This window comes from Battus philenor, unplaced genomic scaffold, assembly GCF_028537555.1.
Source record: "Battus philenor isolate CCGP_79_NKW_IND1 unplaced genomic scaffold, ilBatPhil1.0.hap1 SCAF_1, whole genome shotgun sequence".
NCBI classification, from domain to species: Eukaryota; Metazoa; Arthropoda; class Insecta; order Lepidoptera; family Papilionidae; genus Battus; species Battus philenor.
This window is the reverse complement of record NW_027181661.1, coordinates 5,130,892-5,149,094: the sequence shown is the minus strand read 5'-3', so window position 1 is coordinate 5,149,094 and position 18,203 is coordinate 5,130,892. Positions and strand designations below refer to the sequence as shown.

Below are 18,203 nucleotides of genomic sequence, written 5' to 3'. Positions count from 1 at the left end.
TATAAAATTGCCCTCTGGAAGGGTAAATATAGTAGGTATATAGTTATTCATTTATTTCTAGATGCCAGAAGAGGAAGCCTTCGCGGTTCTAGTAAAGATAATGCAACAGCATCGCATGAGGGACATGTTCAAACCCAGCATGGCGGAACTCGGACTTTGCATGTTCCAGCTAGAGAACCTTGTTCAAGAGCTCTTACCAGATTTACACGTTCACTTTCAATCCCAGGTAAAAATACCATGTATTAATATTGCATCCACATGCAGATACCTTATGTGAAGTAAGACGTTAACATTATGGCGGCGGTGACTGTTACAAATAAATTAACATTTTGTGGCTACGCATTAGTATTTGTAGACCATAGAAATTAACAAGTAGTAATTTCTTTATGAGAAGGTACAAGCTCAACTAGAAAACAATGGAGAGAGCTTTGTAAGGAATTTCGAAATTCACTGACGTAGCTCGGAGAGTTGCTCTTCCGCTTTAGGCAATGGGCGGGACAAATCGACCTTGCGACCGATGGTCGAAAGGTTGTCAAGCTGCTTCCACGAGTCGGTACAAGCGATGTGAGTAGGGCCCCCACTAGGTGAACCGGGAAGTCGCTGGATGCGGATCGCTCCACATCGAACGTCGTAGTGACCTTAAAGGGAGGCTGGCCTATGTCTTGCGGTGGACGTGTATCAACTGAAAAAAAGAACAACAAGCTAATCGCACGTCATGTGTAGCTTCTGCAAGCAAAGAATGTGACTCATTTTTGCATCATGGAAGATGTAAAACTAATTGAAGCGATACGATTTTCTCATTTTGAGTAAAAATCGATCTTGCAGTCGATGGTTTTCAGATTTCAGACAACATTATCTAGCAATGTAATCATTGACGGTTTTTCCAAAGTCAAGTAAACTAAACATATTGCTTACCTGTGGCACTACAACCTTTTGCATATCGTGGTCCACTTAAAGGTGATCTTAACAGCTCTGGTGTCGATAATTCTTTTTTAAGAGATGGGTACTCGACCTTGTCTTACAGAATCAGAAAATAAAAAAATATCACTAAAAATAAATGTATTGTATACCAAACTTATTAATATGATTTCTATACACAATGTAAAGTAGATTTACTTTAACAATTCATTGACCCAAAAGTTCTATTGGGAATATTTCATTGTAGCAATTATTTCATAATTAACATTGAAATCTTTTTGCAGGGTTTTAGTACTACTATATACGCAAGCAGCTGGTTCCTCACCCTGTTCACGACAACACTGACACTACCCTTGGCTTGCAGAATAATGGATGTCTTTTTATCAGAGGGCATTGAAATTGTTTTTAAAGTAGCTTTGGCTCTACTCACATTGGGGAAGGATGATCTGTTATCCCTTGATATGGAATCTATACTTATGGTAAATAATAATAAATAATAAAAATCCTTAAAAATAATTTACTCATTAAATTTAAATAACGTTGCTGTACTGTGTCTACTGTATATACAAAACATCCAGCTTGGTAAGTATAATTTCGAGTAAGAGATAACTCGCCGAATCCAACTTGTATGTGTAGAATTTTAAAAGTTCTGATATATCTCGTACCAAATACCGCAATACCTGAAGACGAAAGTCTTTGACCGGTATGTGTTGTCAGTGATGACATGGGGATCCGAGATGTGGTTGCTTACTATGAGCTTTATAAGAAAGCTCAAGATCACCCAGAGAGCAAAGAAATGAGGTGACCCACAGAAGAACAGCTAGTAAAGAGCTAATAGCCGTTGGGGCAAGTGGCGACCTCGCGCCAGGAGACAGGGCGTGAGTAGGTGACCGACAACATAATTAAGGTCTCAGGAAGTCGCTGGATTCGGACAACACAATACCGGTCTATCGCCTGAAAAATAGAAGAAGAATGCATAGTATCAAAGTAAAGAAGTCAAACTTTGATAAAGACGTCAATCGTGGAATCCAACTCGGCTGGGCATCGTTTATGAAACTAGGAAACATCTTGTATACCTAAGACGAAAGTCTACTGCTCATATACGAAATATTTAGACTGTATATATACTAGACTAATATAAATATATAGACGAAAGTCTACTGCCTATATATTTTACCTGAGTCGACTTACGGCACTGAAACGTGGTCTCTCACATCGGACACCATCGGCAAGTTTACAGTCGCGCAGCGAACTCTGGAGAGAGCTAATCCCGGGGTTTCATTTCTTTTTTTTTTATAAATAACCAATATAGTCTAGTGCATTGACAAGTTAAAGTTCTTAAGGTTTTGGGGTGGAGCATAGCTACCGGAAAGCGCAACATGGGGTCGCCAGATGACGGTGGATGCAGGCAGCAGGTTATATTTGTAACGGGGTGACCTGCACCCAGCAGTGGACGTCCTATGCCTGAAAGGATAATGATGTGGATGAAAGTGTATATTTAAAAATAATAAAGAATTTAAAGTTTTTATGTAACAATTAGTCCATATAGTGTGTTAATATTTATTTTTAATTACAGTATATTCAAAAGGAATTGCCGACAAAAGCTGAAGCTGATAAAAATGGATTCATGAACCTTGCTTACTCAATTAAAGTGAATCCTAAAAAAATGAAAAGACTGGAGAAAGAATATACTGTCATTAAGACTAAGGAACAAGGAGACATTGCAGTGCTTCGGGTGAGTTTCCACTTTATCAGTCTTCTTTGTACTCTTGTGTTGTTATGTTTTAGGGCTTTTTTGTTGTTAAACATTTGAATTAAAAATATAATACGAATATATAAATTTTCGTGAGAAAATTCGTGTTATTTTTTACCTAAATTTAACAATAATTATTTTCAGTGCCTGCGACAAGAAAACAGACTTTTGAAACAACGAGTCGAGCTATTGGAAAAGGAAAGTTCGGCTCTAGCTGAGAGGTTGGTGAAAGGGCAAGTGGATCGAGCTGAGGGAGAAGAAGAGACATTTGCTCTGGCTAGAGAGGTGCAGGCGCTTCGCAGAGCTAATGTCGATGCCCAGCAACGTCTGGCAGTCGCCCAAGACGAGATCCGATCTCTGGAGATGACGATCGCCGAGGTTAAACAATTTTATTTTATTTAATAACCCCCTCAATAGACTTAGTCGAGTTATTGGTCTGTTGCAGAAATCCTATAGAATAATAAATTTTACTTTATCATTATATTTATTCATTTAGTCTTAATTAAATACTACAATAATAAAAATCATTTTCTATGTCTTGCATTATACATGTATGAGTGGTCATGGTGGTGATCCTTAAGGAAGGCTTTGTAGTGTAAGTCTATGGCCTGACATAACGATGATGATAATTCGAGCATATTTACGATGTGCTTTTTTTATTTTGATTGCTTCAGTACAATAGTAATGAGTAATTAAGATCTTGTAATGGAAACAACAGGCAAGCGGAGCCAAGACATCCACCCACAATGTGGATAGATAATGTTGTTAGTCGTTGGAAGACTCTGAATGCAGACCCCTTCCAACCGATCCTATAGGAAAATTGTGCAGGAAAGCTTTATCTAGCTTTGGATGTCCTATGTCTGAATTGATTATAATGATATATTTTAATTATAGAACAACTCGCGGCACTCTTCGCTGGAAGGAAATGAGGGTAACAATGCTAAGGGAGAGGAGCTTGCCCGATGCCTGCAGCGAGAGCTAGTGCGGGCTAGACTACATGCCGCTGAAAGAGAGGCAGCTGAGCGAGAACTAACCGCTCGTATCGCGGAACTGGAAAGCGAGAATAAAAGCCTCCGTCGGCAGCAAGTTGATAATAACGTCGCACATCTTCAGGTAAGCGAGAGAAATAATTGAACGGGTACTATCGACGAGCGTAAGCCTAGGCCGAAGTCACTTTGAAAAGGACCTTAAGGTCCTAGTTACTCCATGAAGCATCCGCCTAAGCGATCTAGGTGCTCAGCGGCCTCCCAATCCGATGAAAATTTAGTATGTAGCGGTACAAGGCAATACTCCCCGGGGAGTCCACGAGATTTCTTATCTAAATATAGGTTTTATGCTAATAGTTCTCTAAGCTGCAGATTCTAATAAACCCATTTGGGCAGCTGTATAAGAGAAATTAGAACAGTGATGTTTAATAACCAAAAGCAGGTAAACAAAACAGCCTTATTGTTTTTATTAGCTTTTACCTTTTCTCATGTTTGAAACACGCACACCCTCCAAGCATGTGTCGATTTTGTGCCTTTAATCATTGACTGGTCTCGGTACAAAGGACGGCTGAATTAAATCAAAATCTAGCGATTGCCCTTTTATTATTGAACAAACCTAGCCGGGGCTCCTGAAGTCACCTACATGTCTGCCACCTCACCCGTTGATCTCCAAATATTAATACAAAAATAATTATAAATAAAATGAGTTAATAGGTGATAAAGAAACATAAATGTTATGATAAAAAATATATTTAAAGCGACAACACCTTATGTGAAAATTATTCGTAGAACCGTCATAAGCTATTGATAGTCTGGCTATAACATATTTAATTTTATTACAATGTTCACTGTTGCGTAATTCGAAAGTAGTGATATTAATTTTAGTTGCAACTACGTAAGTCTTCTTAGGCGTAATACGGAAATCTGATTTGGCACATATACCAAAGATCAATCGAGAATCTCTATAAAATAGAGAGATTTAGCAATGAAGAGATCAATAGAAAAATCAAGCTTACTGACTGACATAGCTCGAAGAATTACTCGTCTAAAGTTGCAGTGGGTGGGGCAAATCGTTTTTGTTAACGATACTGTGAGATATAATGAGATTTATGACAATGAGAAACAGCTTGGGTGGTTCCCCAGTAAGTGGACCGACAACATAATTAAAGTCTGGGGAAATCGCTGGATACAAGTAGCTCCCAACCGGTTTTGCAGTTAGCGTCTATCGGTTGAAAAGAAAGTCTTATTACTGTCCTTATTTATGTTCGTAAATTGTCTTACTTTACTTGTTATTTAATTCCACCAGGATGAATTGATTGCTGTAAAACTTCGTGAGGCCGAAGCAAATCTCTCTCTAAAGGAGCTATCCCAACGCATAGCTGATCTCTCAGAATGCTGGAATAAACACTTGCAGGTTAGTTTTATTTTAACTCTTAATTGTATGTTTTGGTCATTAAAATAAAATAAAATAAAGGTCAACGTTGAAGCCAAAGAACATTCTCCTCACAGCACTGCCATGTGTGTTTGGATATAAATAATTGGAATAAAAAGATCAGAATGATAACTATTACTGAGTATAGGAGGTATGCTTACCATGTTAGTAGGTTGACAAGGAAAAACCCACACAAATTAAGCAGCCAAAAAAAGTAAAACCTAACCTAACCTAACCTCACCCATGCTTTTATAGTCAAGTCATAAAATTGATAAAACTATGTAAATTATAATAACATACTAATAGACAAATAAGTGTTGTTAAGCAGTTTAAGAAACTTCTTTTAACTTTAGTTGTAAGTTTAGCTGAAAATTCCATTTTTTACTTGATATTTATATAACATTATGTAATTACTAAGTATTCAAATAAACTTAAGCATATCTACATGAGCCAATAAAAAAATTGGAACTCTTTTAAAGAAATTATATAAACTTCTTGATTGTGTTTATTAACAGGAACATAGACAAGAGGCACCTCCTGCTCCCGCTCAATCTACCGTGGTCTCCGACATCATGGCCACGCCCAAGAAATTACTACGGGCCTGGGAAGGAAGGTCCTCTGATGTACAAAAGTTGGAAGAGGATCTAATGAGTGCCAGGATTCGCGAAGTAGAAGCCTTTGCTGAATTGAAAAAGATGGGATTGAAGGCAAGTGTATGATAATAGAATAAAATTTAAATAGTGTATAATAGATGTGCTGTGAGAAGGAGGTCCCCCACTAGCTGGACCGATAACATTGTCAAGATTGCAAAAAGTTGTTGGATATAGGTAAGATAGGTCATCGTGGCCTGATATGATGATGTTCATATAATAACTTTACCACCCAACATGAGCTAGTCTTCTATCAGTGAATAACATCTTTACATTTACATAGTACATTAAGCCTCTAAAATAACTATAAGGCTACAGTAAAGAATTTTATATTGAAAAAACCTCCAGTTCATGGACGAATGAGACAGATGAACTGCAACTACTTGAACGAATGAGATAAATATATTTTAGATATTTTTCTTCTAGTCGTGAAATTAAGAAAGTAAATAGTATCTCACTGATATTTAATTAAGGTAAATAATAACATTAATGTCTGATGTCCTTTGATTACAAACTTAATGTGTCATATAACAACATAATTAATAACAAAATAATATGTTTACTTAATTAGAAACATCTCGTTTACGTAATTAACATTGGTTTCGTAATTGTAGGTGATGGAGTTGGAGGCGCATGTACAAGTATCTACTAATCAACTTAGAAGACAAGATGAGGAGGCAAGTCAACTGAAGGAGAACTTAGAGGCAGCTTTGCAAAGGGAGAGAGCCCTGTTGGCCAGACAGCGGGAATTCCAACACAAATATACAGACCTAGAAAGCAAAGTGAGTTGCATGTTGTTGACTGTTGTTCAGCTAGGAATTTTAATGTTTTATAATTTACTTCTACATACAATCATACAGTATAAATCATTTTGCCGAGGCGCTAATCGAAGAGACCGCTATAACTAAACCTACTTTACTGAAATTGTGTCTCATGGTGGAGGGTAAGTAATGGTATGGAGTGACATATATTTGGGAGTTCGCACAGAGTTAGTGATCGTTAAAAATGGATCACTTACTGCACAACTACTCGTATATATAACAGACATCATATAACCTCATGTTGTGCATATTGCTCCATTCATTGAAGATAATTTAATTTTTATGTACAATAACGCGCGGCGTCATACTGCGCTCACATAGTGAATAGTTGGTATTACTAAAATGAACTGGCCAGCACGGTCGCCTGACATGAATGAATCCCAAGAACATGCCTGGGACATTCTGGGAAGAAGAGTTCGACAGCAAAATCCAGCTCCTAGGAATGTACATGATTTAAAACTCGAATTGGTGAAAAAATGGAACGATTTGCCTCAAGAATTAATCAACAACCTTATTTTGAATATCGGCAATCGTATACAAGCACTAATAAGTGCTCGCGGGAGCAATAATATTGATTCAATTTTTTTGTGTTCATGTTAAAATAAGCCGATAATATACGAAAAGGAAAAATTCATGAATCGCAGTTTTTTCATGATTTTAGGATAACTTTTCAACAGCTTAAGCAACTTTTGCAGCTTAATTAATTATTGTTTTTAGTATATTGAACAGCGGTAATTATTTTGTATAAAATAAGTCAAAAAAATTGTTTTTATTTGTGTGTACTTTTCATTAGATAACCCTTACAAATTACAATCGTTTATAGGCTTACAAGTAAATTAAATTTTCTACAAGAGACAATATATTGAGAATGTGTCCACTAACATGTTCCTTTTGTCTCTTAAAAGTTAGGGTATGTATATGAATATATTTCATATGTAAGTTATTTTTTTCAGGCTAAATACGAGTCCATGCAAGCCAACATTCGCAACATGGAAGATGCTCAACGGATAGCCGAACTCAAAACTGAAGTGTCAGAGTATAAGCTTAAAGTGAGTTTCTCGTTATTTCATGCCAAGTACTATTCATGTTAACTGTTGAAATAGTGATTTCAATGAGAATATAAGTTATTAGTCCTATGCAGAAACGATTGAATTATCTATCGCTTAATTATTAATTAATTTTGTACATTTTTAGCAAAATAAATGGAGATTCTTAGAAATACATTCATACATTCCATATACATTCAATTATTCTCAAATTCTCTTTGTTTAATGGCAACCTTTGATACAAGCACAGGTTAATTTAGTTGTCACTGGCTAACCTGTATATATATACATGTATGTTGGTCTTGGCCAGAATATTATTTTGTTATATTAAAAATTATGATTGCTAGTGATGACATACGGCTCCGAGATGATGATCTCTTACAATGGCACTCATAAAAGTCTCAGGGTCACTCAGAGAGCTATGCTCGGAGTTATGAAGAGATTCACAGAAAGACAGAGGTATCCGACGTAGCTTGAAGAAATCTAATCTAATAAGGTCTAATGTGTTCTTGAGTAGCGACCACGAGCCGGTTGACGCGCGGTATGGGCAGGACACCCACTAGGTAGACCAACGATATAGGGTCGCGACTTAATTTTAAATAATGTGGCTTAATACTGATTTTGTTCACTTTACAGAATGAAGTTATGGCAACCGAGGGTGAGTTGCGCAGCAACGTGGACGACTCAGACCGAATTCGCGAAATGCAAGAGCAAATTGCAGAACTAAAAGCTGAGGTATTTATAACATAACATTATGACCATCTTTGATTATTAGACAAATTAATATTGGAAGTTGAAATAATTGTTAATTATTCTTTATTTTAACAAAGAATAGGAAATAGAGACGCTATCTGGTTTAATCGACAATTTATTTCTGTACTTTTTATTAATATGACAGTTTTTATTAATATGAAACTGTGTAGACAGTTCAAAGAACGTGAGGAGAAATTGTACCATTTAGCATTGTGTGCTCGTTTAACCCCCTAAACTAGTAAACAGAGGTTTATGCAAACTTTCCCTTATTGCATTGAATTTATTTTAATGAGACTTCTACGTTACAATCTCATTAATCGTGTGTAAAATGCTTTATTCTTTTTAGTAAATCAAAGTAGTAAATGTGTCACTTTAAATTAAAACATGCTTAATGATTTTGAGTACATTATTTACTTAATGAAATATTTATATTGTGACGCATTTGCTTCTTAACATCCTGTATATTTCATTTCATTCTATTATTAATCCATTTATTTTTCCAATCAATGCCGTGTCGTCACGACTTAACAACACTATGTAAGTTTGGGCCTTAACGCTTTTTAATTTTGTGCACTTTGCATATTTCATATATAGTTACTCTATTGAATTAAAGTTTTTTTTTTTACTTTTTAAGTATTTTAGAATTAAAATATTAGCCCTTTTACTACTTCATACAGATAAGATCACTTGATTTGCTTGTAAAGGTAACTTGCTAGTATATCTTGTAAAACGAATTAAACACGCTTATGCAGCTACTGAAAATGTGCACAATATCGAAATACTTTTATATGAAAAATTCGAAAAAACAAAGAAAATCAGCGTACCTACATATAATGCCAGAATATATGTCATTGTGGTTGATTGGATGCATTCTGTTTGGTAATACAGTTTTCGAAACTGATGAGTGCACTGGACATTACATCGGACAACGAGCCTCTTCGGCTCGAGTAAGTAAAGTGTTTTTAATAACATGTTACTATTAGCTTTTGTTCCAGAAGATATCTAGACATGGGCGAAAAACTTGTTATAGTACCATTTGATTTGGTGTGACAGGAAAAAGAGTGATATTGTCTACCTCCGGGTTTGTTAGGGGCCGTTCAATTATCTGCCGCCTCCTCCCCTTCTATGTTCACATTACAATTTTTTTAATTTATGTAAACATTTATGGGCAGTATTGAATCAATTATTTTAACATTATAAGTAGTAAGCAACCACAGGCTGGAAATGCTGATCTACTAAGAGCCGTCCAGAAACTCAACGATTGCTCTTTTTGAATGCAATAAAAGAGTAATGAATATTTTTTTATATTCTGATATATATATATATATATAATACATTTTAATGTAATATATATATATACGTATATATATATATATATATATATTACATTAAAATGTGTAAACTGTGATCGTCGTCTTAACGCACTGTGCTGGACCCGCAGTATTTTATGAACGGCTCCTTAAGCGTTGTCTAGGTTTCATCCATTTATTTGCTGTGCCGTGCTGTCAATCGCATCTCGACTGTTAAAAATATTGAAAAATTGTATAACATTTTCAATTGATTACATAATTTTATGAATACCGCAACCGGTGTAACGACTCTACATACAAACCAAGCTGTTAGTTCTGCGATAAAGACAACGCTTTATAAAACCTAACCCGTTCATTGACGTATTACTCTTCTGTCTGTTATACCATCAAATGTAGGGTATTGTACTATGACAATGCATTTACTAAAGTTTGTTCAAGGCTGTGGAGGAAGGATATAGTAATAGCAAATGCTCAGCACGTTGAATATATATTGCATGTATGCTGCGTCATCATTATTACGGCTTACAAATATCAATATATTTTTCATACAGACAATATTCACAGTCAAAACTAGCTTTCTTTACACCAATGTAAATATAATTTTATAATGTTATATTTAAAGCGTATATAATATTTTTGTTTCGTTTATATTAATTTTTTTTTATAATTTTTACAAAATACTCCAGATTCGATAACGTTTTTAAAAATTGAATTTTATTAATTTTACGAAATATTTAAAATAACGGTAAATGCTTTTACTGCTTTTACGCACATATGTATTTTGGCTTTGCTTTAACTTTTCATAAACACTTATTTTTTATGGCTACATGGTTATTGTTATTATCTGCCAATGAAGGGTCTTATAATTAAATTACATTAACTTAAATCATTGGCGAATACGTAGTCGCTTAATCGTGGGCAGGGGTTTCTTCTTCCTCTTCTTATCAGCTGATAGACGCCCACTGCAATGCATAGGCCTTTCCCGAAGATCGCGACAATGATCGGTCCTGCGCTACCTGCATCCAGCGACTTCCTTTGACTCCTATTATGTAGTCAGTCCTCCTAGTGGCTGGTCGACCCACGTATCGAGTGGCGTACCACTCGAGAACCTTTCGGCACCAACGGCCATCGTTTGTACGAGCGATGTGCCAATTGCCACTTCAGGCGAGCAATTCTTCGAGCTACGTCAGTGACTTTTCTTCTGCGGATCGCCTCATTACTAATTCGATCTCGCAGCAAACATAGCGCTCTCCATTGTTCTCTGGGTAACCTTGCGCCTTCTTGAGATTAACAAGCTTAAGTGGGAGTTGGCAAACTACATGGCACGCAAAACACGAACGAGACCACATAGCCGTTTGGGCCTTACGGTTCTGGATTGGAGACCAGGGACGACGTAGAGAGAGGACCTTGTTGAAACCGCTGCAAAGTCGTCCCTCATGCGGGATGCAAGCCAACTCTAGCAGCTTTTATTGGAAAGCTATGCGGAGGCATATATCCGACAGTGGACGTCCTTCGACTGAAATGATGATGATGATGAACTTTAATCACTCATTTTCCAATATGGCAACAGGCATATTTTTTCGGGATTATACATATACGATTTGACTTTTTAAATATTTTTTTTTAATTTCTCTAAGTACTGGCGTAATGTATGAAACATATATAAATAACTTGTACTGGTTTTTTTGTGTAAATGCGACTGGTTGTGGTGGTGGAAGGGGCCGTGTGGTTTTGTATTTTTGTTATGTCTGTGTGCAAATGCCTGTTTTTAATTTTAATTTTGGGGCTATTCAGAAAACTATGACTCATATACCATGTGAACCATTTCATCATGGTGCTATTTTCAATGTTAATTTCTTTATAAATTGCCTATAGCACAGTGTTATCGCTACATATTGTTATGCTAATTCACCTGTATTACAATTATCAAACAGCGATGTACAATTTATTCACATAAGTAGGTGGCAATAGTTGGTTCGCGCAAATGCACAAACTACTCACAACTATCTCATAAGATACTATGTATATAGAGAGATTGATTAATAGGTGTAAAAACTCTAAATTGGTGAAAGTATAGGTCATTTTCTGTATAGTAACGCCCTATTCAAAAATAAATGATTTCAGAAATAATGAATAACGTAATGATAATATAGTATGCTAAAATATTCAAAATTCGAATTACTACATGTTAAAATTAATAATTGTTTACTAAATTAATTATAAAACTAATTATCCATCCCTTAACTTTTACACCTTTAACCAATTAACCATTTATACAAAGTTGTACCAGATAAGATTACATTCAGTTGTATTGTAATTCATATTCACTACATAACATCTACAATACAGTATTATAATACTAACAGGTTTATGAACGTATGTGTGATATTTTTTAGGATAATAATTTGACGGTGAAGGTGTTGTTCAGATAAATTTTAACTTGTCTATGGACCTGCGTAGACCCCTTACAAATTTATGCTGGGCTTTTTTTTATTTATAAATTTGTTTAAAATGTCTTTGGTACTTAGAAAAGTGTGACGTGAATAAGTAAAGTGTTTGTTGTAGTTTGATTTGAACGCACGACTGTGTTTAAGTAGTTAGTTAAGGCTCGTCGAATGCCCTGGCACAAGTCTCTAAGTGGTTGCTATGTATTTATAAATAATGTGATTTAAAAACTATATTGCCCATTTAACATGGACGTTTTACCTTTAAAAAATCATCTAAAGGCTTGTGTTAACATAAATGTTACATTAATTGTCAGAAATTATCAAGATTTGCTATTTTAATTTCGTTCGATTTCTTTGTACTTTTTAATTTTCTGATAATTAATTACATTATTTTCCATTGTCAGCCACTACGACTATCACATAAAAAAATGTATCTTTATGAATATAACTCGTGTGAATAATAGTTAAATACTATTTACATCTTGTATAATTGCAATTGAAGTAAAATAGTTCTTACTTATTTAAATAACAGTTTTTTTTTATAGAGAACTGGTGATAGTCTTAGTGGCCGGTCATACATCTTTTTAATAATAAGTTATGATTTACAGGTGATGAGGTTAGAGGCTTACAAGGCGCGCGGTCTAGGCAGGACGGAGGTCTGTCGTGCAGAATCTGTAGAGGAGGGCCTTGAAGACGACGAAAAACTCAACTTAACGCTTCGACGAGAATCAACAACATCGCTTGAGCTCTCCCGCAAAACTTCTTTGTATTAAGGAATTTTAATTTTATTATTATTAAGTTAATTACACATGACACATTAATATTTTTTTACGATCGAAAATCAAGTTTACGGACATCCCTTTTAACTCTGATACGCTAAATAAAATAGAGCTTAGATATAACGTTATCGTATAATTATATAGATTTAAAAATCGAACTTAATACAATTAGGGGATGGTCAGTTAACACTATGTAATTTCATAACCTTCCATTTATTTTTGACGCTTATTTTAATGTTTAACTACAGGAATTATTACGTTTGTTTTAAGACCCTTCTATCGTTTTTAACTTGAAGAAGTAACATTTTAAAATTATAGATTTTAATCATTTTCGAAAAGAAAATTCTGTCCAAATGAATTCTACAAATTTGCTTAATCAAACAGCGTTTGCACGACCGTCTATTTCGTCCTGTAAATACCTTTAATCTTAGTCTTATTACTCAAACAAGTATGATATCGATATATGTATAGTACGATACAGTACTATATGAAAATCGATATTGTCTAAAACTTTATGTAAGTTTTACTTTGCCCTAGAATTAGTTGCATGCAGTTTATACATTTTCTTAATAGTAATTTTCTAGTTAACTTTTCCGTGTCGTTCTATTAAGACATGTTAGTTTATATTATAAGTATTAAGACGGTTAATAATCGGGTACTCCGACAATAACTGTCGAGAACGTATTTAATATTTCTTCCAGATAGATGATTATGCATGCTTAGAGTTATTAGATCGATTTCTAGTTCAATCAAGGTAGTTTTATTTTTATATCTGTATAAAGCAGAAATTAAACACTTTTACTATGAGATTACGTGGATAGCTTTACGATCCGTCGCTGAATGAATTCGAGCTCGCTTATTGGCCCGGAACATCTGTATACTAAATAATTCTCCATAGACGTGTCAGACTAAAATATATTGCTTGTTAGTTTGATACATAGATGAAAAATATGTGCCAACGAGTTAAAGTTTTTAATAAATGTTTATATATATATATATAATCTTACACAAAAAAAAACTACAATAAGTGTATGATTTGCATTCTTAAAATCGATTTGAAATTAGTTTAATATTGTCTGGTTCAAAGGTTCCCAAGTTTGTAGTCACCCAATTTCCAATAAATATAAAAAAGGCGCATTTTTAAGATTAAATTTCTAGTACCTATGCATCTCCTATTTAGTTGTGATCCTCGTGGTCATAACAAAAACATATAATCACTTTACAAGTAACATATTTTTATTTAAACATTCTTAATTGTGTAAAACACATTTTTCCTTCTATCTTAAATAGACAGTCTTAGATTAATCAATGTATTTATACTTAACGTTTACATTAATTATTTAATGTATTTATGGATATCCTTATTATTTTAGTTGACTCGAGAGAAGCTTAATATTAATAAAGAGGTATGTCATCACGACCTCCATTTCGCTTTTGATCCATTCATACTTCTTCCATGAAAAGCATCGTTTCCCACTATGGAGTTGTACAACATGTACTGCCTACTCCATCTTTTTATATATCAAACAAATCAATGAATGATAGGATTGCAGAATAAATTATATTGTTTCTAGTGACAAAATTATCTTCATAACATAATTTGAGACAAAAAAAATTTATACGTAGTAACACTTGTAAAATGTTTAATATGTGACGTTCCTAACGTAGTCAGTTCTTTTAAGACACTAAGGGGCGGTGGCAATTGGGAACCTATGGCCTATCGTACTACGAACCATTCCCCAGGCTTCTAAAATTGCTCAGATAGCCTGCAAAATTAATCTTGTATTTGTATAGTATCTTTTTTTTTAATAATTAGGCAACATCCTATGTATTTCATTTCAACATTTCTGATAGACATACCAATATTTGTTTTTCTTTAAAAACTCAAAATTTTTTCATTACGACTTAGTATAGGACTTTTTGTAATATTATTTTGTTTGCGAATTTACTCTACTGTATGTAATTTTATTGCACCTAGCTTATTGGATCTCAATTGACGCTTTGAAGTGATAACGAACGTTATTTATCTATGTTCGCAAAGAACGTTCAGCGGAAGTTATTGTTTCACAATAACTTGTGCATTAAATTATTTGTATAAAATACTTTGAAAGCATTCCACTTTAGTAGTACTAATTTAAGTAGTTATAATTTCACTAATATTAGGTAAATGGCGAAAGAGGGTTTTATTAAATAAAGGAGATATTCTTTTCTAACAGTACTAAAGTATCACTTGCATCACACATCAGAACGGGGTATTAGGTATTATTTTAACTTCGTATTATTACCTCGTATAACTTAAAGGTTTTTTTATATTTTTCTAATGATAATTTTCACAATATTTTACCACTTTTAAACCGTTTAGTATTCTCTCTAGCGTGTTAAAATTAAAGTCCTTACCATTAACAAAGGAACTGTTTAAAATATGTAATAGTTTAACGTTGTCTTTTTGTAGAGAACGATTCGAATTAATTTTTAGAGAACCAAAAAAAAGTTTGACTTAAAATATGCATAACCAAATGAATATAATTATTTAATATATTTTTATCTATAACAATAGAATCACAAAACTTTTAGCTGTCACTGTGATTGTGTTAACACGATTTTAGTTTTTGTATTAAAAATAGAGTAACGAGGAAGTAAGTTTAAATAATTTTTATAAAACGTACTTAGTGCTTGTATTTAGTAGATGATAAGAGTTAACGTTGTGCGGTTTTTTTTTTCCTAAATAAATTTCGTTACGCGAGTTTAATTTAGCGTAATCAGACATTTTCTAAATTTTATTTATTTTCGTGATAAATACACTAATTTTCTTTACTTTACTATTAAATTGTCGTGCAACTAGTTACGTCAAACAAATTCTCGTTTCGCATACAGATAAAATAAAATGTTCATTCATTATTAATATAAATGTTTTAGTATTAAAACATTGCTACTATATTTTAGCACGTGAAATACATTCCGCTAAGATACGTCTAAATTATAATTATATTAATAAAATGTTCATGTAAAGGTATACAATAAAACTTTCAATTAAACCTCTTTTCGCCTGTAGAATAATTGCGAAGTAATGAATCACGAAACAAAATTAAAATTATTGAAATGAATAAGTCCGTCTGTTGTCAATTATTGAATAAAGCGATGCGAATTCTATTTAAATAAAGATAACGAACTGCTTTTTATCAAATTTTCATACATGCTATACAATAAACAATAAATTAACGTGATAGCCAGATGGAATCGAACGTGAATATTTTTTTTTTATTTACTCTGTGGCACTAGTGGGCGAGTGGCTCCTATTGCCGGCGATATGATACTGTAGTGCGAATTGTTAAAACTAGTCAGAGAACTAAGCCCCATGTATTCATATGGCATAAGAGCCCGTGACAACTATTTGAACATATTTCCTCAGTCAGGCTTTTAGCTTTTATGAAATAAAGAAGCTCTGGCGGTCACGGCCTCTTATACTACGGTGTATAGTATACTCGACTTAGCTATGGTAACACACATCGCACATTTGTCGGTACATAACTCTGTGCTATCAGTGATTAAATCCGGCTGAAATCATCACGCCAAAGAAGTTTGACATGTTAAATATCACGCACCTACATAGCATGAACGCACTTAAGTTTAAGATGAGTTTTATATTTATATATTTATTAACTGTATGAAGCCCTTATTTTGTATTCAAGTATGGGTCTGAGCTACATTGATCAGTATTTTACACAGATATCGGCAGCTAATGCTTGTTGGACAGAATGATAAAAGTTTTAAAAAATAAGTTTTAAACCAACCGTTTTGAATTTTCATATTGTTTATAACGCCCTGCTTTTATAAATAATCTGGATGTTTATAAAACGAAACAAAAAAAAATCAAACAATGGTATCTTTTTAAGTAATAGATTTGAGAGTTTTGCAACAACTATGTTTTGTAAAGCATAATAGATTTTTTTCATATGTACAAGTATATTTGTTTTATTTTTTTAATATATATATGTTTAAGGAGTTATACTTGTTTTTTTGTTTAACTTAATGAAAAAAAGCTTTATGCTATGTGTTACTACAGTGAAACAAATATAACCAGTACGTTGATTTTGCATGTTATCCTCAAGAAGTTTATTTATGAATCACAGCTGTTCAAGTAAAAATTCTATACTTGTACATATTTTATATTCGTTGATACTTTGTAAAACGTTTAATAAAGTGAAAGCTGTGCAATACATTAATTTGTTTTATTTACATACCAAAATTTATGATTTTAGTAAATTCGAATAAATATTAGTATTGAAATGATATATCAAATGTGAATAAGATAGTAAACTGAGAAATAATTTTCAATATTTTCGAAACTATAGAAAATACATAATCCGTTTAATACAGATGTTTTTTTTTATAATAATTTTATATTCACAAAAAATTATCGCATTTAAATAAACTAAGGTGTGATTTCAAAGAATTAGGTCTTAACAAAGATCAATGTACACAACTTAAAAAAAAATTGAATTATTAAAAACCCTGCTAGGGGTGACCGAGATGTCCTCGATAACGGAGGCGCTATAACGAACAAGGAGAAGCTATAACCAACAAGGATTTTAACAAAAACATTTTTAGAATAAAATAAAAAACCTGCCAAGGGAATGTATTCACTTCTATTAAAGTTATTATTTTTACACAAATAAATTTGACGAATTTTGTTTTTTAAAAAATGTTCTATTCCCGGTAAACCATCACACAATGCATTGGTTTCGCCTCAGTATTCCGTGCAACTTAATGAAATAGTGACTTCGGATTGCCGTTAATCTCTTCTCTTGTCCCAGCGAGCTAATTTCCATAATCAATCGTCAGTGCGCTTATTTTGCGCCTGGGTTAACATATTTCTAGCCAACCCTTCTTCTCCAACCTCGTCTCATTCATATGATGAAGAAGTTTTGTATCCTCAAGATGTAAGTCTCTCTTCAGTATCTTTACTTTCGAGACTCGCTTCATATGGTTTTATGCGATTTTGACGCAAATTTAGTCAAGAAAAGCGACAGTGAGTTGAGAGTAAGTCAATTTAAATATGGGCAACGGAAAAACAGGTGAAAAAGGTTTGCCGAGTTCCGGGAAAGGGTATGTATTGAAGAAGACTAACAACAGGGTAGTGGAAGCTGTTTACAGTATCTTTACTTTCGAGACTCGCTTCATATGGTTTTATGCGATTTTGACGCAAATTTGGTCAAGAAAAGCGACAGTGAGTTGAGAGTAAGTCAATTTAAATATGGGCTACGGAAAAACAGGTGAAAAAGGTTTGCCGAGTTCCGGGAAAGGGTAT

General features: G+C 33.7%; 1 protein-coding gene across 4 annotated transcripts in view; it reads left to right on the top strand.

Annotated features, from left to right (window-relative positions):
- Positions 1 to 17,114, top strand: part of Evi5 (ecotropic viral integration site 5) — a 90,771-nt gene extending 73,657 nt beyond the window's left edge. For 3 of the 4 annotated variants that reach the window (XM_068776418.1, XM_068776395.1, XM_068776402.1), the window contains 11 exons: positions 62 to 226; positions 1,203 to 1,397; positions 2,495 to 2,653; positions 2,816 to 3,049; positions 3,566 to 3,784; positions 4,964 to 5,071; positions 5,605 to 5,796; positions 6,354 to 6,521; positions 7,514 to 7,609; positions 8,243 to 8,341; positions 12,725 to 17,114. In XM_068776418.1, the coding sequence (XP_068632519.1) occupies positions 62 to 226; positions 1,203 to 1,397; positions 2,495 to 2,653; positions 2,816 to 3,049; positions 3,566 to 3,784; positions 4,964 to 5,071; positions 5,605 to 5,796; positions 6,354 to 6,521; positions 7,514 to 7,609; positions 8,243 to 8,341; positions 12,725 to 12,889 (1,800 nt within the window). In that variant the 3' untranslated portion in view covers positions 12,890 to 17,114. Of the gene's footprint in view, positions 1 to 61; positions 227 to 1,202; positions 1,398 to 2,494; positions 2,654 to 2,815; positions 3,050 to 3,565; positions 3,785 to 4,963; positions 5,072 to 5,604; positions 5,797 to 6,353; positions 6,522 to 7,513; positions 7,610 to 8,242; positions 8,342 to 9,247; positions 9,307 to 12,724 lie in introns of all 4 variants that reach the window. The other variant, XM_068776410.1, reaches the window with a different exon arrangement.
- The last annotated feature ends 1,089 nt before the right edge of the window (positions 17,115 to 18,203 follow it).